At 41.1% G+C, this 26,723-nt stretch overlaps 1 protein-coding gene across 1 annotated transcript in view; it reads right to left on the bottom strand.

Annotated features, from left to right (window-relative positions):
- trpm3 (transient receptor potential cation channel, subfamily M, member 3) overlaps nucleotides 1–26,159 on the bottom strand; it is a 144,842-nt gene extending 118,683 nt beyond the window's left edge. Inside the window, exon 1 of the mRNA XM_084728120.1 lies at nucleotides 25,662–26,159. Coding sequence (XP_084584246.1) covers nucleotides 25,662–25,751 — 90 coding nt within the window. The 5' untranslated portion in view covers nucleotides 25,752–26,159. The remainder of the gene's footprint in view (nucleotides 1–25,661) is intronic.
- Between the last annotated feature and the right edge of the window lie 564 nt (nucleotides 26,160–26,723).

Here is a 26,723-nt window from a genome sequence, read left to right as displayed (position 1 = left end):
GAAGGTAGGCAGTAAATGAAGCAGCAATTTTTGGGGAAGAATTAACAGATGCACTCCTTCATCGAGCTTCCTGCAAAAATCACCAGTCTATAAATTATGCAATGAGTTAATATTTTTGTAATTTTCTGTTCCTCCATGATTTATCCTTTGCTATTTTAGCTAGATGAACTCTGTTTGTCATGACAGTGGTGCGTCAAATAGGTGGGTTTAGCACCACAGGACCACATGGCAACATGTGGTTGGCAGAAATGAGACATGTTCATCTATAACAGATGGACAGAAACAACAGGACACGGAGAAGTCGCTTGCCATAAATACACACAATGTCACCTTGAATAAAAGCTTCATGTTTGTTCGGCAGTCATCTGTCTGGACAAAGCAAGACAAAACAGCGTTTGAGAGTATCCAGCTACCGTAACGTGAAACAGGATAGGAAGACAGGATGTAATGTTGGAGGAATTTCATTTCATTAGAAATGACCATGCTGTTGCTAGCTAGCTAACTACTGAATCTTAGCTCTGTGCTGCTAAAAGCTGAAGGTTGATTGATGGGTGAATGTCCTGATATTATCAGTTAAAACTGGTTGGTTCAAGACTACATAAACAAATCACAAAAAAACATGATTGGAGTCAATTCCATTCAGCGACAGACAATATCATATGTCCACATTAGTGACACATGCACTGTCTTTTTAGGAAAATGTTGCATATTATGCCTTTAAATAGGTGCACAGCATGACTGCTGATGAGTGTTAAATATGCATTTTTAATTTAATCTGGGCTTTAATGATATCAAACAAAGTGCGTATGTATTGACGGGTAATGATGATGCAGAGACAAAGAGCGATGTTCGCCCCTCTGTTGCCTGTTCACATGAGATTTTTCCCAATTGCATTACTTTTTTTGTGTGTTGCAGATGGAGAATCTCATCTCATCTCAACGTAATTTCCACAGGGAGTTTTAAAACACTGCATTCACACCCTCGCACACACAGTGCATAAGTCAGTAGCCCCCGCCCCCCCCCCCCTTTCTCTGTGTTTCTCGCTCTCATACCGTGCACAATATGTAATTTCAAATGGAAGACGAATGATTCGAAAGGCTTTTATGTTGATTTTTCACGGCTGTGTCAAGTTGAAATGACATCACATAGTCCACTGGCTTTTACCCTCCGGCTGAGGAAATGGCTTCGCGAACTCATCAACCACCTCATCAATGTCTATCAGTGAGAGTCACACTCACTAAGACCTACCTTGATTCCACACAAAAGGCCGGTTCGCACATGGGAGTAAACACACATGCACACACACACACTGGCCTTCAGAGGTGACCTAAAGCATAAACTACATCTGACTAGTCTAACGCGCATAAGGTATGTGTGGATATTTCATTGCAAATTCCATGTCAGTAAACAAACCGCGTGATAAATGTAGTGGCACTAAGTGATGCATGCATTTAGACAGCACACTCATCAGCTTCCCTCAATATTTCCAGGGGTTGTAGCTCAGTGCAGCTGAGTTCAACTCCTGACTGACTGGTACACGTGCACTCACTTCTACGAGAGTTCATTCAGGCGTGCAAACGTGCAAAATTTTCAGAAGCCATTTGTGCTGTATGAAAACCCTCCCATTCCTCCACGATGAAGAAATTCTGTAGTGCTTCCACTTTGCTTGAAATTGATTTAGTGAATAATATTTACCGTGAAACAAAGAGGAAACCCTTTTATGAATGATTCACATACAGCAAAATATAATCTTTACGGTTGGTCTGCATCTTTGGGTATATTTTTGCAAGTGTGTCACTGTATGTCTGTGTATTTGTGTTGTGTTTACAAGGGGTGGGAGGAAAAAAAAAAATCAATCCTCTTGAGTATTGTGACTTTTTTTTAATTGCTGAATTGATTTTGTACAAATATACCAAATAAATCGTGCTTAGCTCAGTGCTAACACATATTGGGAATTACAATTAATGCACTAATGGAAATTAGCATTACGACTGCAGTAATATTCACATGCTTAACAAAACTCAAACTTTCAAGCTTATGTTTTCTATGATCTGTGGAAACAAACCTGCTGCCTCAATCCAATAAAAAGGGTCAAAAACTCAAACTCAGTCAACAAAAATAACCTTTTTTAGCCAGTAAGTGCTCAGTAAAGAGTCACATACATCAGGTCTGCACATGTCCCTCATACCCCCAGCAATAATAGATTAAAGAGCACCCTTCTCCTTATTAAAGTAACACCAGTGACTGTCTGACCAATGAGACTTTGGTTGCACAAGAGCACATCAACCAACCACACGACCAGCCGACCCCAAGGTGTCAGCCCTGGTATTATGACAGTATCAAACAGTATCAAATCAGGAGATAAGCGTCATCCCAGCCCCAGTGTTTATGCATATGTGTATGATATGTTTGTCTTATATCTGAACTGCCCACTTAGACAAAGAGGCAGACAGTGATGTGACCTGGACTCAACTTTCAATAGCCGATGGCACGGGGATACATGTGTCCTTGTGCATGGTTGTTTGAGTGTGTGCGAGAGCTCTGCACACAAATCTTTCCCTGAATCCAGAGATGAAGAGCCACTGGCACTGGCTGCCGACCTCTGAGCTGATAGGACGGGGTTAGGGGTTCATTCCAGGCGGATAGGCAGAAGCCAAAATGCACTGTGGGTACATGTTTTTCTCCCACATCTGGCCCAGCCTGATAAGGCAAAAAGAGCTGGCTAAGGATCAGGGCGAGTGAAACCTCTGTCTTTCCCTCTCTCTTTTCTGCAGCCTGTCTCTTTCACGCCCTCATTCATTACCAGGTTTTCACTCTCCATTTCTGACATCTCTCCTTCTCTCTTATTCTTCGCCCTCTCTCGCTCTCGGGCTCTCTTACTAATCACACTGTTTCCCTGTTCTCGTCCTGGTTTTCTCTGCTTTACATTGGACCTCTTCACTCCTTTCCCTCCTTCTCTCAGCCAACTCATTACTGCCTTCAATCCTCAACTTCTCTTCATTTCTCTTTCTCACTGAACCCCCCCACCGTTGCAAAACACCTCATCACCTCCCAGCTCTCCTCTCCCTCTCTTTAGCTTTATTTTTCCACTCCTCTCTAGCTGTCAGGCTGTCAGCCCACAGACATGTTCCTGTAAGACAAACATTGAAAAGTAGAGACATGTAAGGACTCTGGAGGACTTGTGGGTGGTGGCAGTTGATTGGGAATGGACAGTATTAACTAAGGCTAAAATTCTCTGGGAAACTAATCATTTGATTTTATTTAAATTCTGGGTGCTAAAATTAGATCATTTCTGAACTGCATCCTAATACTTTATCTTCATTTTCTTTAAGTAATCATTAACATCAGTTCTTTTTAAATTTTTAGCATCATTTAAGTTGTATTTTATCACCATTACATAAGTACGCCAACTTGTATGTTAAGATTGATACTAAATGCATGAGTCATCATCTTGTAATATATGTAAATATTGTGGGAAGTTCAACAAGCACATGTGATTCTGAATGTTAGCACTGCAAAAACATTTTTGCATTTTGTGGATTTTACTGCTTCTTCCTCCTTTTTTTCCACAAAATGTGATGATATACAGGGTTCCACACTAATGTTTTCCACTTGCTTGTAGAAATCTTCCTGCCCGAACTTAATTTTTACTAGCTCTTATATAATCTGTCTTATTAATTAGCGGTTATTAAAGAACAAGTACTAAAATTAATTGTCATCTAGTGCTGCAACATCTATAAAATGTTAGAAAATAGTGAAAAATGCCAATTCCAGTTTTTTAAAGTCTTTCAGTCTGCCTTGTTTGTCAGCATAAAATTCATTAGTTACTTGTGATAATAAATGTAGAAAAGTGGAAAATCTCCTTATTTCAGAGACTGGAAACAGCATTTTCATGCCATTTTTGCATGAAAAATTACTTACATGATTGACTGATTAATCAAAAAAGGTTAACAGTTTAATTCCTTTTTTACCACCGGCCTGATCGGGCTAGTGAGCTGCTAAATTTACTTGCACGACATGGGGTTTTACTTGCACCCAGCAAGCAGGCAATCCTTATCATTGAGCCTGTGAACATAACTTGTCAGATAAATGTGATTGTTGGCTATTTAGCGTGCAGCCTGCACCTGGGGAACACACTGAATTTACATAGCGATCAAATATTTTTCCCACCCCTAGTATGAACAAACGGCCATGAATTTAAGGTGACTTGAATTCATCAAAATATAATGGATTTGGAGAGAGCATGCACCAGAATACGAACAATTACTAGCTGCTAAAATTATTATCTTCGAGTCAGCTGTTCTTTGCAATGTCTGTCACTCTGCACCTCACAGTGTGCAGTGAAGTTTTTTTTAGCAATCATACCAAACATTCATAATCCAGACAGTTTTCTCCTGCTTTATAATATCAGATGGGTGATAGTGGAGTTGCAGATTGCACATTAACATGAAGCCTGACCACATGTTCCTGGCTCTGATGACACATCTTGCGGTTAGGGCTAAGCATAATTAAGCTAGGGACTGACTCCATCCGATGCTCTGCTGCACCGCTACCATTTGACTGCCACTTTAATTGCTTTTCTTTCCCCTATTCCCGCCTCGCTCACCTGCCCCGTTCCATCAATCTATTCAATTCCAGTGGGGGAAATGCCTCCATACAAACATGCAAATATGGGAGCGATAGAGAGATAGTGTGTGTTTGTGCATGTGTGTGAATGCACACAGTTCTAACTTCACATATGCCATCATACACAGAAGACACACAGTAATGTATGCACATGTCCCAGTGGATGTGTACTCATGAGCTGGTGTCTGCCCATGAAATGACTCATGTGTGTCTCTCTCTCTTCACCTGTGGTGCAGAGCTGGGGAGTGTGTGAGGTTTCCCCAAATAGCTACTCTCATTTCCAGCCTCTCTGTGGTCCAGGCTTTCTTTGTCTGCCTCCCTTGGCAGCAGCTACTGTGAAGCACCTGACCCTCTTAGCCAGACGCACACTCAAACACATACATACAAATATGTAATACCAGCACAAGATAAGAAAAAATGGATCCGCAGGGCTTCTAAACTTGAGTGTGTCATGAAAACAGCTCAGGTCATGGGTTCAAACAATGTTCAAAAAACATGCAATATGGATGCGCTCTCGCGGGGCTATGAGTAGATCATACTAAAAGCATACACATGTGAGATGCCAGAAAATGGACCAACTCAATGCATCACTGGCTTTCCACACGCCTCAGTGTGCGTTACACAGTGCTGAACTGAACATGACCCCTCCTGATCGACAAGTAAAAACCAGGGTTGTTTTTTCTGTTTCAACCCAGTTCCTCTCAACCATGCAATGTTTGCCTGCCCTGCTGACCCTGTGACTTTGACCTGAAATAGGTCTGTCAAAATCTGTGTGAAGATGGTGGTGATCCTTAAAAAAAAAGACACACGGAGGATGAAGCAACACACACAGCAAAGACAAAAGAGCAAACAGAAATCCTGAAATAACACACCATTTAAATGCAACTTGTATCCAGATCTTTCATACATGCAGCGAAAGTGTCGAGCTACAAAGAACGTCTCATTCTTTCTACAACAGCTTGGTGCTTGTTTTGCCTTAGGCACAAACTCAGTGTCTGATTAACTTTACAGTTAATCAATATAGTTCAGCTCAGATCTTTCTACAACTAATGACAGTTAACAAATTAATCTAGTAGAATATATTCTGCAGGGCTGCCACAATTCCTTCATTCAATACAGCGTAGTAGTGGGGCAGCAGAAAGTAGCTGGTCCATGATCGCAGACTAAACTTAACCAACTATCATGGTGTAAAATACAGTGTTACTGCCTTTTAAAAAGTTCCCTAAATCCTGATGTGTTTTACTCTAAAGCACAATACTATGTGGCATGGGGTCTGAAAAATAGGAAGAATGGCTGATTTAAAAGCCGTCACTTTTGCCTCCACTGAGTCAAATCCAGTAGGTTGTGATTTTGCATCATTTTCAGTGATGTAACTGAGAAACTGGGCATAACACTTTAGCAAAAGTAGCTCCTTCAACACAAGCAATACGATGCAGAGTTCAAGGAGTTTGCTAATGCTGCCAGAGGGGAGCAACAACAACTTGTTCTATTTATAAAGCGAGGAACACCTGAACAGAAATGGCATTTTCTTGACAAAATAGTGTCCTGATAAAAATGCGCTGATATAATTTCACTGGTTAGTATTGGAGCCCTAACAGAAATCTTTTTGCTCATTGTCATTTAAAACAACCTGCTTTGTACCTTAAGTTAAGAGCCAAGGACACCCATTTACATGATAATACATGAAATCTCTAATTCCATTTCCAATCTGTTATAAATCAGAGTGGTCAGTACTTGGCACAGATTAGCATATTAATGATTCAGCAACTGATCTAATTGCAACGGAAATTGAAACAACCTTTAAAGTCAAAAGTACAAAACCAATGTCACACTTGAACAAGACTTTTTTTCTAAAGTGAACCCATTTTAACACAATTAATTGAGTCACAACACAAGATGTGATCTATTAAGAGCCAAAAATGAGAAGCTGAGCAAGCAAGTCCCATTCATGTTCTCCGTTCATGATCTCCAGCTCGATATTTCCTTGTGGCACATATACAGAAGGGAGGCTATGTGCCGCTGTACCTTTCACCCTCGTGGAGTGACAGGGATAAAGCTTCATTACATAAGGTTGCTGGCAGGACTTGAGCTGCTGCTCAGCGGCACAGCGCCTGCCAACAATCCCACAGAGCACCGGGCACGCATTCATCATTACACAGACTCTCCGCATCCTATTTCCTGTTTCTCTTTCCGCCTGCTTGTTCATTCATTTCTTCACACTTAGCCATTTTCTTTCTTTTCCCCGTATTATTGTCTCTTTTCATTTTCTTCCCTTTCATATTTTTCTGTCCACCCCTTCACCCCCCCCCCTCTCCTTTTCCTTCTCTCTGTGAAAGTGATGCATCCTACTTTCCTCCTTTTGGGATCAGGCTGAAAGGCAAGCAGCGAGAGAAGTGCTGTCTAAGTCTCTAGTTGTCCTCGTAGAGTGTATAATCCTCTTGATGTTCTGCTGCCACTGTTGTTGCACACTCTAGAGGGAGGCAGTGTTAGAACATCCATACTGTATGTATGTGCTGCGCAAAGTATCTGAGAACAGAAGGAAGCATGGATGAATTTTGTATGAATTTACAGAAATATCAATGCTGTCAGTGTGCAGCTGTACAGACTAGCATACAGGTATATAAAATTATGTTTAAATTGCACACAATTGTTTGCACAAAAGAAAATTCATGCTTCGTATAACATTTTCTGCGTCTTCTGTGTGCACATGGGAACAATCATTCACTAAAGTTCATGCTGAAATGAAAACAAGCTGTTTTTGTTAAAACGTTTGTTTGTTCTTTAGTAAACACACTGACTGTAACTATTTCTAGAAATGAACCTTGGATTATATCTGATCACATTTAAAGACGGGAATTGAGAACTGGACCTGTTGAGAACCTGTTCCAGATTGTCAGAATCAGAATCGAATGCCTCCAAGCTTATCAATTGCTTTTATCGATGCTGGAATGTTTTTTTTTCTTTTTGATTACTGCACAGTGAAAAATAATGACGTCACACTGCTGGAAACATGCAACAAGAGTTATGACAGAAAGGAAGAAACAGTCCAAAATATGTCTTCATTTCAAACATATTTCTACACAACATGGGCTTAAATTCCAGGAATGCCACATATTTGGTACTACACATGAGTGCCACTGCTTCCCAGCCAAGCAGCACATCCGTTAGGTAAATACATGTTATAATAACATTAGCGCCACACTGTCAGACTTCTTTGACTAAGAAAAGCTAAATGAAAATAAATCCTGTACAAATATTCTGCATTTCATCCAGTTTAGGTGCTGAAAGTCAGATGGTTGGAGCTAGCGTTCAGGCCATACCCAGCTGGACTAAAACTGACTAGTAATCAATAAAGAATCTATAAAGAATTGCATGCCCAGCTACAACGACTAAATTGGACCAATAAACAGAACAATAATGGCATTGGGATCAATCAAATAGTATCAATTCCCATCCCTAATCACCTTCTACATTATTCCCATCTAATAAACTCCCACCTGCTACCTATCCGGTCAGCCAGAGCAACCCTCATTTCTCCCCATATGGAAATGATCGCTTACTGTAGCTGAGGCAGAAATTGAATTTTTATAGATACAGATTAATGTACCATGGCTGAGCTGTCTACTGTAGAGGCGGGTAAGGAAAAGATGAAAAGGAGCAGAGGTAAATCCTGCATAACTATTGCAGAATTTCCCAACGAATTCTTCTCAGAGGCATAACAACAGCGCTACTTCAGTGCAGTAACGAAAAAATCCCAACTACACGACTAAATATTATGCAAAAAATATGGGAAAGACTGAAAAAGTGACTTTTTGATGCAGAATTGTGCAGGACATGGAAAAGTCTGTGTGTGTGTGTGGAAATGATTTATGACAGGATTGCAGAGATAATTTTAGACTGACTGTTGTAAAAACTGCACTTTGGAAGCCAAAGTGGAGCACTGCTATAATAACCTCTTAGATGTAAAATGACAGTCATCCCTTCAGGGTAGCGGCTGTAACCACAGTCTCAGATGGAAGTGTGGCTGGTCTGTAAGAGATGGGATTTTGAGAGGAGGGGACTGGTCAGACTGGGCTGATATGGCCGGAGATATATCAGATATGTTGGACAGGAAGAGAAAGGGAGAGATGACAGGGAGAGAAAAAAAAGGTAGGGAGGGATAAAAGTTGGGGGGGGGGGGGGGGGCAGAGGAATCCAGAACTGAGAGCGTGAGAAGGACTGAGAGATGGATGGAGGGACAAAAATAGCTCTGTGTGGCCATGCTGTTCACTTTCATTTTCCATGTCCCAATATCCAATTTACAGACGCAGGCACATATGCACACACACACACTCACACATCCCCCTCTAATGTCTCACACATACTCAATGTTACCCCAAATTACACACACATACACACACACCAATGCACATATAAAAGCACACACATACACAATCTCATTTACCTTCATGATAAAATTGGTCTATTCTTACATTCTTTTACACCTCCACACTCACTCTTTTTCTCAGTTCCATTCCCACCTCCATCCTGCATATTTCCAACAGACGGCGAGTTGCACGTAGCTATGCATTGGGAACAAATTTACACTGAAACATAGGCCGACTTATGCACACACATGGACACACGTGCACACACACACACTCATGCTCACACACTGGCTGTGGCGGACAGAGCTCCCCTGGGTGCTGTCCTATAGCTCCTCCATGAGATTTAGAGCTGTTCTTTCCATTTTAAGGGGACAAAAGTATAGTTAGAGTGATAGATGGGAAGAGGTTGGGAGGAGATGTAGAGCAGGGCTGTTCAACTGGGGGCTCATGGACCGAATCTGGCACTTTCCTCAACCTCAACCTGGCCCATTGGTCACTTATAAATAACTAAGTATGTCATAGTGATTTAATTTCAATAACCAGTTCACATTCTAAGTTCATGAGTATCTAAACCTTGAATAGAAGATCATTTTACGAGTAGGCTAATTAACTCCAAAGGCTAAATCAGTAATTTTACGTTGCAGAACACGGGAGTTGCTTCTCTACTGCTGCCTCAATCTGTTAGTTTGTTTGTGTGATTGTTTGACTTCTGTGCATCCAAACTAACCTTTTAAAACGCTGAAGTCATACAACAACACAAACAAACAGAGGCTGTGGTAGACCACCTCTCCTGTGCTGGTGCCCTTCTCGTCTGCTCCAAACTGGGGCATGGCAACTGGCATCTACTGTAGGCAATAAACTGACCATTTAGAAGAACCTGATACAACCCCCACCAATCTGAACCATCCTTTTAAGCACAGATACACTTTTTAACTCAGGCTGTGCATTTCTGCTTTTTTTTGTTTTTGTGCCCCTTCTGGCCCTTCTACAAAGGTAATTAAATGGCCTGATGCAGAGAGTAAAATGAAAGAGACAGAAGCACTGAGATAAAGGCAAAGATGCAGGGAAGGAAAGATGGAGAGGGAAATAGAAACGGAGAGGACAATTTTCATACATGAGGTTTTAATTCCTGCGAGGCCCGTGGTGACACACAGCCTATTTTCGCCAGATTTAAAAATTAAAGCTTAATGTTACAGCTGATCTTCAAAGACCTCTCATGCTCTTCACATGCATGTATGTGTGTGTGCAGTGCACATGAGGGCATGAGTGTGTCATTTAAGCTGAGGAAAAAGCCTGAATGCATCCACTGGCTACAGACTCCTCAAGCATTCCCTCTATTTCGGTGGAAAGGAAATACACTTCTATTAAAAGTATCATTACAACTCTAAGCCAAAGAGGAAGCAGGCCAATCATACACATGCAATAAAACAACATTGTCTGGTTTATCCGTTGTAGATGCCTGCATGCGTGTGCTAGTGAGTGGGGTGTTATGGGAATTAGCTGTTTTGTGCAAATTAGAGTGTGTGCGTGTGTGCGTGTGTGCGCGTGGCATTTGGCAGCATGTGTGCTTTTGTTTCAGGGTTTCTAATGTGTATGTGTGTTGAATTGAGTGCAAGCGCAGGGAAACATTTTGGAGGGGGGCACTTGGGGGGAACTAAAGCTGCCCCAGCATGATTTAAGATGCCACCACTCACAGCTAACGACCTGGGTGAGATCACTGAACTGAAACAGCACAGACACAGCTCGTGTGAGCAGCGTCGGCAGGGAGGTGGATAAAGAGTGAGAGACAGATGCTGACAAAAGAGCTAACGACAGAGGGGGAGTGAGAGATGAATTACTGTGCAGAGACAGTGGGAAGTGATGGAGAAAAACTTTTTATAGAGAGGAATCATCAACAGCCAGGTATGAATTCCTCCTGAGCAAAGATCATAAAAATGAACAAGCAGGAGTGAAACAATGCTCTCATTTCTGAGAGCACTTTTAAATGATTGAAATGCCTCCAAACTCTTATGGAAGGCCACATATTGATTGCCAATAAAAAGTGTTAAGGGCCATAAATAAAGGAGTGTTTATGGTGACAGAGGAGATCATTATGATATTGACAAATTGTGTATGTGTGTGTTGAACCTGTCCCACTTCCAACCACGGCACAGTGCAGCACACTGATGCTGCTCTGTTGTCCAGCTGCCCAGCAGAGTGTAACGTGTAGCATCAGAATGAAAACTGGAAAAAAAAAACATTTGCACTACAGGAATTTTGCGTGATCAGTTGAGTTCTTTCCGTTCTTTGAATATGTTAGACAAGAACAATGGTTAAATAATACTTTGGCATTTTGATGCTTATTTGCTATCTTGCAGAGAGTCGAATGAGAAAATTGATACCAGTGCAAAGCAAGCATTGGTAGGGGGTAGGGCTGTCGCAGTAACTGCAATTCTAAAATACCCCGCTATTGACAAGCCAACTGCAGGGGATGGCTAGACCCGCTATGTTCATGTTGTTTCTTTTTCTGCCTCTTGTTTTACATGTCAATGCATTTTAAATTAATAAATCAACGTCAGCTGGGATAGGTTCCAGACCCCCCGCGACCCATCAGAATAAGTGGTTACCAGTGGCAGCTGGTGAATTTTTCTCCAGGGGGGTTATAGTGAAAATCAGGCAAGCATCTTAAGGTATTGCACCAGAGTATATTAATATATACGAAAAGGGCCTTTATTTGTACTTGCAGAACTAAATGAACATGTTTTACAGCCTAAACTTGCTCTGTTAAGGTAAGTTAAGGTACTATAATTAGTGCAGGTCCTTCATAATAATTGTATTTTATTGTACAATTTATGCTGAAAGACTAAAGTATGCAAAAAGTACCGCAATAAGTATGAAAGAAATCTGATACCACAAACCTTCAGACAATGGAAGAAAATTATAAACACACTAAAATCTATTAGAAAATAACAAGATTTAAGAATAAGTAAATAAATCAATTAATTAAAAATTGCCATCTTGTGGTTTAAAATGTACTTACTTGCTTTACTTTATAGTTCTACTTAACTTTTTTACTCCACTACATTTACCTGACAGATACAGTTGCTATTCACTGACAGGAAGCATTTTATTGCACAGTGGGTACTTGTACTTTTCATACTGAGAACAGCTGATAAAGTTTACATACTTTTACCCGAGTAAGGTTTTGCCTGCAGGACTTTTACCTGTACCTGTACTTTTACTCACAGTGTGGTATTGGTGATTTTACTGAACTAAAGGATCTGAATACTTTATCCAGCCCGGCTCACCTGTCTGAAGATCACCTGGTCCCAGAGTGAGGCTGAGTTCCACGGTCGCCATGTTCAACACAGACAGTTTATCATCTTCCTCTGATTGTCGGCTGATCAGGTCCAGGTTCTTTAACCCCGAGCTTCTCTTCTAACGTTCTCCTCTCAAGAACACGTTGTTTCGCGGATTTTATGTCTCCATCGTAGCAGCTGACGCGCTAAACTCTCCAAACTAGCAACGCATCTCACTCTACTGTATTGATTATCGGATGTAGATCGAGCCAGTCGCTCGCCGCTGCCACCCAGAGGTTGACTTGTTTAAAACAGCAGCATTCAGATGACTGCGCCACAAGCCGGAAACACGTGACCTATCCGTAACTTCAGACATAGTAAAATATCTTTAACAGCGCATTTTAGTGCAGATGATACATTTTACTCACTACCTGCACATCATCATCGCTGCTCATTTAAATAAATATACAGTATAAATTTTAAAGTTATTAAGTCTTCTTCGCTGAAGTTTTAAGATGTGGGGAGAGGTGGGGCGGCGCCCCAGCGCCCTCTATTGACGATGGATATATGGAGCTTAGCTTAGCATAAAGACTGGGAGCAAAAGTAAACCATGAGCCAGCCTTGTTTATTAACACAAACAAATTTAAAAATGACAAGCTGTGGGTTTACAGGATGATGCATGCTGCAACTACATGTTCACTGAAACACTGCCTTGCAACCAGGGGAAACTTTTAAACTTTATGTTAAGCTAATCAGATCCTGGCTCTTCCTTTACTTAACAGAGTGGTATCACTTTTATCATCTAACCTTTGCTCAGACAGCTGATAAGTGTGTTTCCCAAAATGTCAAACTATCCCTTTAAACATGGCAGCTGCTCTCACATAGGAAGTCTACATGCCTCGACAAATCTTCTCGAAAAAGAACAGATATAGCCTAATAATGTCAGTGTGGCTGAGTAGGATGGAAACTGTTTTTTGTATGAATATGCAGGAGGTTCTGACGGCATACAACAGAGCGAATATGAGACAGAGTTGAACAGGGTGCTTATCAGAGTGAGGTTGATAGTCGCGGATGCTGAAGCTGGGAGGGAAACATCGAGGGGGACGGATAGAAAGACACAGATCGAGAGAGTGATGAAATGAGACATTACATAAAGGAGGGACAGGCAGAGAGAGAGAGAGCACGCACTCGTTTCCAATGCTCTCTCAGATCAAAGCATTTTGTTAAAAGACTCTTCCTGTCATAAAGAATCATATTCTCTTTCAACACTCTTTATATTCAAAAAAATCTTTTATTCACTCCTTTTCATTTGGCTGTCACATACCGCAGCACCAGCCCTCCAACACAACAGATAAAGTGCCAGATATGCTTATCTTTTCATGGAGAAGAGATCATTAGCAACAAACCCCGAAGCTCACTATGCACCTTTCTGCAAAGAAACTTAACAAACTTTACAGAACTGTTATAATTCAATAAAAATCATCACTTTGATTAATGTGTACTTCACAAATATGGAAGCCAGGAATAGCCATTATGTGCAGGCAACCCTAAAATGAAGAAATAAAAACTAATAAAAATCCCCCTTTTGTTTTTATTTGATGCCTTAAAATGATAAAAAACTACTGTAACTCTTTATGCAACAGATACGACTGTGTACAGCTCCAAAAGTTTGATCTCCTTCAGCATATTAAATCAGCAATATGCAGAGAGTGAAAACAATAATATTCAATCTTCTGTGTCTGTCTTCTTTGCGTGATAAATGGCACCTCAATTTGCGCAACCCGGCAGGTTGGGTGTGAAAAATTAGAATTCTCTATCAAGTTTTGGGGCGCTGAACTGGGTCAACGAGCAGTGCGGGTTAATATACTGCCATCAACCAGGGGCTTGCACAGCATTCATAATGGCTTAGAATTTGGAAAAATTATATCATGACTCAGCCTTTCACACACACACACACACACAGACTCACCACAGTTACCATATCAGTTATTTAGAGACTACCACATGCCAGACATCAACAGACGGCACCTACATGTCCCATGAGTTTGTCAGGGTTTTAAAAAGGCGATGCTCTGTCAGTGCCAATCCTGCAAGTAATAAGGGCTAGTACGTGATTTCATGTCACACACTCTGAAACACACACACACATCCTCTGCTATAGACAGTCCAAGTCTTATCTCACTTCAGAGCAAGACGATAATCTGTATCATAGAGATTAACTACTGTATTTTAAAAGAAAAACTGAGCAAAGGAAAAAACATTATTCTCATGCAGTCAAACTCTTCAACAGTACTGACAGCCCATATACAGTTAATAAAAAATCATGGGAAGTGTTGTGAGAGAAAATAATATTACATCAGTGTTTCCAGTATTAAAATAACCATGGCCCTGTGCTGCTTGAAAGAGTAGTTTTATCCCAGTACTGCAAACCTGCACAAACACAGTATTACAGCTGCACAAACATCCAGATTCTTTTGTGCTTTTTAGTTCAATATTTTACAAAAAATAGTGAGCATTACCTGTTGCTGGGTAGCTATTGATATGCTGGGGATACAGAGGTATGCATTTACTGAGCCCGCTCAAACTACTGGCCTAATCCTAACAGATGAACCAGAAACACAAAAGGCGGGCTGTGAAAAAAGAAACAGCAATGAAAATTTATGAGCGAATGGAAGCAGGAGTTTAATGGCTAGAATCTGACACATCTAAGGACAAAATGTACTGCGGTGTGCTTTTCCTCAACTAGGTAAGAAGTCATGCTCATTTTTCAGCTATCTGGAATTACCACATCACAATTCATGGACAAAAGGGGAGTCTTGTTTACTTTTGGGCTACCAAAAATGTACTTTGGCCACCAAACTTAGAGCCTTGGTGGTTGGGCAGGTCCTTAAATATATTAGCCTCTATCCACAATTATAAATGATTAAAATACTGTTGAACATGCATACATACACAACATGAAAGCCACAGTGCAATTATGAATATTAAAGTTGAGTCAACTGATTGATTTACTGACTAACAGAGGAGACATACTTTGCATATTCCCTTTGTCTTACATGATAATCAAGCAAAAATGTTTTAGTTTTGGATTATTAGACATTTGACAATATCACTTATACCTACATACAGCTCTGGGAAATTGCTTTTGTCACTATTTTCCAACATTTTATAGATAAAACGCTTTAATGAGAAAATAATTGGTACATCAGCTGTTAGTTGTAGCCCTCATGAATAAGACTGACTATGCTAAATAATAAATAAAATAAAATCTCAGGCTGGGATTTTGTATCTCTGTGTCTTCAGTATTACAGTTTAAGAGATGCTGTGTAGTCACTGTCCATGGTGCTGAAACTTCAACTATCTGCCTGCATTTCAGCACACTGTCGGAGCAGCACTGCTTGGGTGGCTTCAATTCAACAGTTTGACGGATTACATACACTTCAATAACAATATGGCTTCTGCTCTCTTATTATTATTAGATTATCAGACAGGCTCTAATTTTAGTCTCCTGAGCTCAGGATGTAATTCAAATACTTTTCCCATCCTCCCCTCACACCTCAGCGTGCCTTTTCATTACCTTAACAGCCTTGACAATTATAGTCTTGGTTCTGGTCCAGGCTCTTGTCATCTCACGCCCAGAGCACTGCAACTCGCTCCTGGCTGGCGTACCTGCGTGTGTCGTCCAACCTCTGCTGCTCGTCCAGACTGTAGGAGAGCCCGGCTGGCCTTCAACCTGTCCAAGCTCCACACCCCGCACTGGCTGCCGGTGGTCGCTCAAATCTGATTCAAGACAGTTTCTTGCCCACCGTGCTGCGAATGACTCAAGTTCATCCAACATCCAGGAAATGGTCAAACTGTACACCCCAGCCTGTCCACTATGCTCGGCTACTGCCAATCGGCTTGCTAATCCCTAACTACAACGGAGGGCCAGGCTACTTTCCATCCTGGCTCCACAACAGTGGAAAGAGCTCTTGTTCTTTCATTGTTCTTTTTTATGTGTGTTTTTTCTTACACAGATTTTATTAGTGTTCTTTGTCTACAGTATGTCTTTATTATTTATTGTATTGTTCTTATGTAATGGAGCCTTCCAGCCACAGTTTCACACGATCGTACTTCAATAACTGGAATGACAATGAACATCTTGAATCATCAGGACACTAGAGACTCTCCACATTTTCTGTCACAGGCTCATCTGTTCAGACTGCACCTTGGTCCATTAAAAAAGTCTCTATATCTCTTATAGTCTCTAGATAAAACACATGAAGCATTTCAGCGTATTTGATGAAGCTGATGTACTTGCATGATTCTCACCACATGGTCAAATGCAAAATGCTAAGACACTTTGGTGATTAAATGGAAATGCATTGATTAGTGGATTTATTGATCTATTGTTGACCTATTGATTAGCTGTAAACTACCTCCCAAGGATCCATGCATATATGAATAATATGCCATGATGCACTAAAGACAGCCGCAACCAGTTAATCCTGACAGAGACACACGGTCCAGCGTCTTAGGCTATATGAAACAGCCTCATTCCCCATTCTAGGCAGTCCCACACTACAACAGTAGCACTTAACTAATTAAAGTGATTAATTAAATTGGTCTTGCACTTACCATGTCTATACTTTGAAGATTATGAATGTAAGACTTTTAAATTTCATGGAGAATTAAAGGAATAGCTCAACATTTTGGGATTTACAGAATAGGGATGGGTGAAATGGCATATAAATAATAAAAAATAACATTATATACCTCAATGCAGCTTCTAAAACCAGGAAAAAGACAACATCGGCTATATCATGATGTACAATATCCAAGACAGCATCGATATAACACCCAGCCCTATTACAGAAGTGTAAAAACGATGCATTGCAGTATATATACTGTACATTTGGACAGAACCAAGCTAATTGCTTTCCCCCCGGCTCCAGCTTCATGTTTTAATGTTTTTAATGTTGTGGGTCTGAATTCAAGTCAGATTCTCCCTGGCGTTCCTATGTCCACATGCTGAGGAATAGTGATGATGAAATACTTCAAAGCTTCTGAAAGGCTCAGACTAAATCTAACATGTGGGTTTGAAGAAACATGCCACAGCATAAAGATGCACATAAATTCCATCAGCTAGAAACTACGCGCACAAACCTTGGCACGCACAGGCGACCCAGCGTGTACATAAATGAACACTATAAATTCTCCCAATACCAGTGTGACACACTCTCTACATCGGTATATAGTGTTCATAAAGCGTATCAGGAGGATTCATGACTTGCGGTCCTCATACATAATTAAACAGCCCTCCGTCACTAGCATATAATTCCCCATGACAGTTTACAGGTCAAAGGTCAGTGTTCAGAGTTCATAACTCTGCTGGTAGTGTCAGGGATGCTGCTGCTATGACTACAAGGTGGGAGTTGTGGGTGGATGGATATGGAATTTGCATTTGAGTGTGTGTGTTATTGATGTTTGTGCACTAGCTTGTGAGAATTTCCCATAGTAAAAACTAGAGGTTTGTCAAATAATAGATTTATTCTGAATCTGCGGGTCCTTTCAGCATCGATTCTCATGAATGATTCAGCAGCTGACTCGTAGGTACAGTCTTTCTGTACCATCTGTTGCGTTAATGGAGGACAAATGAATTAAGAAACAAAGATACGAACAGCATGACGACACATTGTTCCCTCAAACTGGCTTCTTGTTCAAAGATCCAGATATTCTAAAAAGCATAAAAGACAAATTTGCACACAGCCTGTTTTACTTCCCATGATGTTGTATGGAAGCGAGCCAAATAGGAAATGTAAAGCCTTTGTGTGCCAGAATAAAGGAATTAGGTGTTAATTGGCAGCTTATGTTCTCGTTTCGGCTCATTAGTGAGATACTGTTTTAATTGAAATATCATAAATGAGGTATTTTCTGGTTAATTGAGACACAAACAAGCGGGCTCTGAGACGTCCTGTGACTTTGAAGGAATGTTCACAAGCCAAAAGCACAAAAACAAAGAAAAAAAAGAGGAAGACTGAGGTACAGGGAAAAGGACCCTCCCTTAGGTGTGTGCGTGACAACACATTGTTTGCTCCAGTTTCATTCAACACTCAAGTAGAATTTGTTCTCAACACTTCAGCATCTGTCAGTGAGTGCGGACGCTAGAGAGAAAACGAGGGTGGGGAATTAGGGAGAAACAGGACCAACATGCACTGTAAATCCACACAGAACAGCTAGATTTCTTTGTACATGCACTGTGCACATGCTGAAATGTTTTGTGGCCCTTTTCTTTGCTGTAATGCTGCAAGTAACGTTTTTATATTTACCTGCCAACTACAAATAACATTAGATTATTACCTGAAACAACAATACATCATCTGTCATTTTTGGATTTGTGTTATGCACACTAAAATAAACCCAATAAAACAGAAAGCACACATAAATCCTAACGTGCATATTTTGGATGTCATTATCATGCGACATGGCAAATTTAATCAGATAAGCGGTGGTTTCAGAGAGCTTGGTAATTGGAAGAATTCCTGCTGCCCCAATCTTTGTGATTTATCAGAATGTGTCTAAATCTAGCCCAGCATTTGTTGTACAAATGGAGTCTAACGCAAAGACAGAGAAAAAAAAAATCTGTTGCAATACTTTAGCTCCTCCAACAATCGCATTACATCTCATTACCAGCTCAAAACAGTAATAGGATGTTTTATGCACAGTATCATATCAAACAGACACTTGTTATCAATCCAGTGAATGGATTACGCTCATTAGTCGGTAAAAAGAAATGCTGAGGCACAAGACTGTTGGTTGCTGCACTGGTGCAACATCTATATCATTTAAAAGGCCCCACTCCCTCATATTTATCAGATACATGAAGAAAATACAGATCAGTTTAGTCATGAAACATTCTGTTCTCATTACATATAGATATATACTTTAAAATGTGTGATATATGATGAAAGAGTACAGGTCAGACTTAAAATGTCCAGGCTTTTAAGATTAGCACATTTCTTTTCAACATGTTTTATGCTGAGATCCGCTGTATGCATCTACCTCACTGTATCTACTGTAGATAGAAAAATGGGGGGTGCCACCTATGGGTGACAGATTGTACTTTGCTCCTTGTTTATACTGTATATCGTGGGTGTCAGAATTCTCACTAAGAGGACAGGAGATTTTTTATAAAAACTCAATTTAGATTGCCGTGTGAGTTGAACTCCCATCCATATTCACTCTTTGCAGCTAAACAAGATGATATAAAGCACTGCAACAGTGCATCTTTTTTATGTAACACAAATGTATTTTTAGCAGCAGAGAGATATATGTCTTTTTTTAGCAGCAACATCCCGTCCCCCATGTTTTTTGCATAAGATGGAGTTTTATCTATGCTTTATGATTATGGGAAACAGAAGACAAAAACGGAGGAGGGAGGAGATTGTAATAAAAAAAGAAAAAAGAGGCAGAAAAAGCAGCTGAAAGAGAGAAAGACTTACAGAAAGACAGACGGGACACAACAGAGAAAAATGCGAGGCAGAGACAAAGAGAGGGAGGGCAGAGAATGAATGACTTCATGAAGAGAACCAAAGAAAGGATTATAACAGTATTCACTGTGTGCAGCATTTTCTTAACACAATCACTGCACAGCACTGCAGACATATTAACACTCCTAAAGGGGTGAGGATATAAGAACTATTATTCTTTTGAAACTGATAGAGACGAGGAAGTTAACTTAACTTAACTTAACTTAATGTAGTATTACTATCAAAAGTAAGACTATCAAAAGAACACGATCCAAAATGTGGCATATAAAAAGAGGCTGTCACCTTAAAAAACAAAAGAAAAGATAGAGGCCTTGAAACAAATTGAATTTTGGTGAGTATGAAAGAAGTAGAAGTCACCAAAAGAGGATAAAAGAAGACAAATTTTCCATTTCTGATTCTTCAGTATTATTCCCTGTTTCACACTTTATACCACTGAGTCTACACAAAATCTCTGACTTAAGCTTGTAAAAACCCCAGCTGTCAGTGTTGTGTATAACCATTTCAGAAACAAGACACGAGGTCTGGCAGGGGGAAAATTTTGATTAAATCTACATTGTCAGCCATATCCAGTAAAGAGCTCTTTCATGAAAGTCTGGATTAAAGAGCGCAAGGTTTCAAAGGGACAGTGAAATACAAACTGTATGACTCTTTTCTTTCTGAATGGCTTTCTGGCTCGACACGCAGGGTGAGAGCACGTGGACCAGAGTGAAACCCCAGGTGTGCTTTCTCCTCTTTTTTTAGGTGTCCTAGTTCAGGAAACACCTCTTACCCCCCCTTGTCTAATAGGGGTATTGCTCTTCTGTGAAGTGGAACTTGACCAATTGCTTGCCATTTTAAAGGTCAATAGGAAGCTGTTGTAATGAATTCAATTACTTGTTGGGTACTTACACGTCGGTGCAAACAACTTGATTCATTGTCAGATCAGGGTCATTAATAAAACTGAGTTAGTGTAGTGCTATTACCCTTTCAGACAAATGCTTATATTTTGGGTATGTCTTCATCTTAAAGGACCAGTATGTAGGATTTATTGGCATCTACCAGTGAGTTTGCAGATTGCAACCATCTCACCTCACCCTCCCCTTCCAGGCGTGTAGGAGAACCTGATGTGGCTGCAAAATGTGTAGAAAATGCAAAAGGCTCTCTCGGTGGACTCAGTGGAAAAGGGCCCATGCCTTCTGTAGACAAAGTGTCACTTGATCACTTGCATGTGTGCGCATGTGTGCGTGCGCGATCAATGGACCTACGGCTTGTCCACAGCTTATCTCACATACTACAGGACCCATCAGCCTGATTAGTTTTGCACATTCGTGACTGATTCGATTCACATTTTTTGAAAAACCTTGAAAAATGTTTTTATTTTTACCTCCATGTTGGCGCCAGCTGAGGTCACAGGCATTATATTTGCAGGTCATCCCATTCTTGTGATTCTTCTAACTGATCACTGGGGGTTAATCAACAGCTGCTTCAGTTTGAAATCTTGTTTCGGGTAGGGAAAACATATGTGGGGGTCACGTTAATGATAGCGCACGTCACCTGCCAGCTGATACAAAAGTATATTTATGATTCCCCTTATTAATAAATCACCATCGACATGTTCTATCTGTTATGTTGTAATGCACACTGACTTAAAAAAAAAAAAAAAAAAGACTGGTTGACTTCTGGTAGAATCTGTATTGACTGAGGGGTGTTGAATTTTCAATGCTCCGGGGGCAATACTCACTACTGTAAATATTATACTCCATTCCTGCCATATTCTGCCAATAGATCCCCCTAAATCTTACATACCGGACCTTTACACTAAATTGAAATAAGTCCATTCAGACTGACTCAGAGCTCGATGGTATTTACCTTTGTGTTGAACTGAAAGACACAAGAACACAAACACACACATACAATTTTTCACAGTGCAAGCCACGGTTCTCTAATGGATAGGACATCAAATAGAGTCAATTCCACATCGATGCTATGAGCTTCGGGGTCTTGCCACTGTGAAAATGATATCTCCAAATGATCGATATCTCAGCATGCTTTAGGTCTGTGCACACACACACACACACACACACACACTTCACTCATTACGTGGTGAGATTAAGAATAATAGAGGTGGGTTAACAAGGTGATGAAACTGGTAATAGGTTTTTGATTAACCGCATCGAATCGTAAGAGAAACACTGGCTGAGGGTAAATCAGGTGGTCAGGTTGGTTATGTGCGTTTGTATAAGACATGAGATTAAATTGCACTACTGGTTATCTTTGAGGAGACGGATATGTTGCTAGCACTTACATTACATTTCTTGGTGGTGCGTTATCCATGTTTGCAATATCAATTTAATATTAAACACAAGGGTTTCCGTTCTTATTAAATTTACTTTAACTCTGTGCAAACCGCAGGGTTCAACTCACGCTCACACACCGGCACTTGCAGAGTACATATTTACTGCATCGTGCCTGTAGCACCGCATTATAAATGCACATACTCATAGAAAGGCATGTGCACGGACACAAGCACACACCTACGCACAAACACACGCACACACACACACACACACTCTAACTGCTGGACATTTTTTCCTGCCCAAGGAAGAGAGGGAACATCTCTGACAGCCTATAAATTGTAGTCACACTCACTTGCACACACAAGTATATATGTATGCAGCTGGCAGCTGCAGGCAGGTAATAAGTTAGAGGGACATTGGAGGAAAGTGCTTGTCGTGCAGAAATTTCTACAATAATGACAGGCCTATTAGGTTAATTTCACACTGACAGGCTGATGCCTCCCTGGGAGGATTCACAAACCCAGTTTCAGAGATCCTCAGTAGCTTCATGCATGATGATAACCCAGGCTACAGGTTCAGCTGCTGGCATGGTGCAAAATTTCACACATTTCAGCAGCATTTAATATACAATTTGCTTAATGAAGAATGCGATTAAGAGTTTAAAATGGATCTTGATACATGCAATTTTTTACAGACAATGTTCAACCTTACCGATAACGAGCTGTGCTCAATTTTGACTGCTTCCCACGTGTTTTAGGTTGGCTATTCTAACTTAAAATTTCTGTTTAAATGTCCCCATGTCTCCACTGCACTAACCAGCCTCTCTGCAAAGTTCTGTGACTTGTGCTAAATACATCAGACAGAGAGACACTGGACTACATCTCCCAGTCAGCAGTGATGAAGTGGCAGGTAGTTGTGATGTAGCTTTTGTTTGCGAGAGCTGTCCAGCAGTTGGTGGTCAGAGCTGTCTTGTCTGTCCTGGCTAGGTTGACATTTTGCTCATCCTTCCTTCTTTTACTTAAAGTCATTTTAACTGCGTTAAGCCACAGTAGCTCTCGATGGTATAACATTTTTGGGGTCGAGGTGAAATCCTCCCCTCTACCACACTGATTGGTAGAATATCAGCCTTGATCCTTCAGTACATAAACTAGGTGATGGCCTCAGACCAGCAAGAAACACACCTTTTCCCCCTGGTTAGCAGCACCATAATTTTTGGCTGCAAGACATCCTCGGACATGGAAAGCAGACACTTGTTTCCAGTGTGGCACAGCAAAGTGCGGGAAGTTAACTGTTGACATTCCTAAAGAGAACAGTGACACGTGTACAAATGCAAGCAGGAGCTCATCGCCTGTTGAGGCGAATGCAAAGAGCCAGCCACACTCACTTCTGTGCTGTGGTTTAGGCTACAACTTCAGTGGTCAAAGTTCTTCAAAGTTGTACTCCTTGTGAAGTGAACATAGAAATTTGCGCATGTTTGACCTCATCCCAAAACTTTAACCTCAAAATTAAAAATTAGCCCGAAGCTTTGGAGCAAAGACCCACCCCAAGTGAAAATCATAATTATTTCTGTAATATTTTACAAATCATTTTCAGTTTATTTGAGCAAGTATCTCCTGAGTAAAACAACAGACACAACACTGTGGTAATGATTTTGTCAATTCTGGAGCTGCTTTGAAAACAGTTGGCGGATACACAGAGGGAATATGGGAAGAGAACATTTCCTATTTCACAGCTGGGAGCCCTGAATTCAAATAAAATTTATTTTGGAGTAGTTGTGTGCGCACAGAGTGAATCACTTATTCAGTGTCAAAGCACTTAATCCAGAAATGTCTCACTTGATGACATCCTCTATTCAAGTCGTGATGCTCACAGATCCAGCTTAGGGAGAAAAAAAAAATCAATCAAATGTAATTTGTCTAAATTCACTTAAAAGTTTGGCGCTGTTTTCAGTGGCTTGAAGTCATGGCTTAACTTCCAAAAATGTTTATTTCTAGGAATAAAATCACCAAGGATTTAGAAACATTCACTGGTGCAATTTAGGAGCATGATTTTTTCCTAAAAGGAATATTTTGTATTATTATTACACCGTGGGGTGCTCTGAATATTCTAAACACACACTAACAAAACCTCATGTAAAGTTCCACAGTAAAGCACGTGTTGACAATGACTCTACAGTACATTCTCAGACACACACAGACACACACACACAGACACACACACACACACACACACACACACACACACACACACACACACACACACACACACACACACACACACACACACAAGCGCACATACACACACCCTATGCACATTCAATCAAAGATTACAATGATATTCATTTAACCACGCTATACAAATGCAAATGCCTGACATGTGAGCACAGGCACTCTGGTTGTGTGCTTCAACATCACAGCGACACTGTTCTGTGAGACACTTTGATAAAGCCAGATCAAAGGAGAGTGAAGAACAGGCATTCAAGACCCCCAACAATAGACCTCCTTACAGAGTGCCTGTAACTGGCTTATAAAAGCACATGGATGAATAAAGATTAGGTTTTAGGGTACAAATGCCATACAAGTCATATAAAGGCACTCTGAATTTACAGAGGCTGTAAAACACAGATGTGCCCACACATGCTCAAACATGCAGATGCATATACACTCATTTACACACATTTTGTTACGCACCTTCACTCAGGTGATGACACGAAAAGGTGTGGTTTGCCAGCCAAACCTATCTAACTATAAGAAAATACATACTGAGAGGCATTGTTGAATTCATTTGAACACCTGTCCACTGGGATTTGGTGTTGCACATTCATCATCCAACCTCTTCCTTAAATCTCCCCAGTCCTCGCCGTCATCTCTAATTCAGCATTTCTGCTCATCCATCCTTATAAAAATCCTCTCTTCCTTCGCATTTTGCCTCTTTATTTCTTCGTCTACCATTCCCTTCCTCTTTTCTCATTATTTTCATTTAGTCTCTTCACCTTCACCATTTTTTGCAACCCTCGTGTTATTTCCAACACTGGACCCCTGTAATCCATTCACACCCTCTGATTTCTTTCCATCTCTTCTTATCAGTATCCTGTTCTCTTCCCACCGTCTTTTTGTGCTCTCAATCATTTCTGCATTTTGTTCTCTTTCAACACACTTTCTTGTCACTGCTTCTTCCATTTCTGTCTCACTCTCTGCATGCACCTCTCTAACATCATGCTCCTTCTCTTCCTCTGTCTCCATTTTCATCCTCTTTGCACATCCCCACACTTCCAAAGCTTTGTGCTCCCCTCTGAGTGTGATGCTGGCAGTTTTCCACACTTATCTTCATTTTTGACAGCATCCTTCCATCTATCCCTTCTTAACGCCTGCCTTACATCCACCGGGTTATCCACTAAGTACATCCAGGGATGTGGCACAGCAGCTTTTCCAGCATTCATTTTATATCCTCACACCTCTTTCTACTCATTTTCCTTCGGAAAGTAGCAGGATAGCAGACAGGCTGCCTGACATATTTTACAGTGCATCTCCCTGGACATCTAGTTTTTAGTTCATTCCCACTCCCCCTTCCCCTGTGTTCTTTTACCTTTAGCAGGCGTACAGATGGCAGGAAGGCTGCATGGCACAGTTTTCTGATGGTCCAGTTGAGTGGCCGTGGCGCATCCAGCTGGTTCATGGTGCCCACTCTTCACGGTGGAGCCACTGGTGCCCGGTGGCTTTTCCCGGCACCAGGATCAATGCTGCCCCACTAGGGGGGCAAAAATGGGAGAGGGTCTCCAACTCCAACTGCCGAGAAGCACGCAAGTCCCAGGGCATGACCCTCGACAGGCAACCATCAACCACTACCACCACCACTACTGCCACCACCTTGAAACCTTTACTTCCCAAAGCAGATGAAGCTCTCACCTGGGCAGCTCTCTGCCCACTCTCCTCTTCCTCCCTGTCCTCTCTTCTTTGCTGGCCACCACAGATCCAAAAAGTCCAAGGCAAGCCAAACCTGGAGCACCAGGAGCATCTGAATCCTCCTCCACCAGTAGCCGGAGTGCAATCAGCTCTGGCGCGAAAAAAACCCAGAGTGTACAGTATTTCCCCAAACAATGGAGCAGAGCGCAGCAATGCACAACAGAGACAGGAGTGTGTGGTGCAAGAGGGACGCAGGTAGAGGAAGAGAAAGAAGAGAGAAAAAGAAGGAGGAGAGATGGAGATGTGAGGAGAGGAGAGACGAGTAGTGCAGTGCAGTGCAGTATAGCGCATAGGGGAGAGGAGAGGAAAAGAGAGTAGCGCAGAGCGCATAAACGGAGCAGCCTGACAGGCAGCGGCTTAGATTTGAGGCTGCATGCACACTACTGTCTCCAAGATGAGAGGAAGAGAGAGAGAGGGAGGATGGAAGAGAGAGAGAGAGAAAGAGAGATTGAAAGGGAGAGTGAGTGGGGAGACATAAAATAAGATCCAATACAATTAATGAATAGACTGAAATTGAAACTATGAGGATAGGATGCAAGAGAAAAAGATTGCCTCTGCACATGGGATGAGAAAAGAGGAGCAACTGAGATACAGAGAGAGGGCAAGATGGAGAGAATGAGAAGAGAGGGAAGAGATGCGATGAGGCACTGTATGGTGGTCAAAAGGGAAATGCGTGAAGTGGAGT

Source organism: Lutjanus erythropterus, chromosome 10 (genome assembly GCF_056507025.1).
Source record: "Lutjanus erythropterus isolate fLutEry1 chromosome 10, fLutEry1.hap2, whole genome shotgun sequence".
NCBI classification, from domain to species: Eukaryota; Metazoa; Chordata; class Actinopteri; order Lutjaniformes; family Lutjanidae; genus Lutjanus; species Lutjanus erythropterus.
This window is presented reverse-complemented; position numbering and strand designations above follow the sequence as displayed.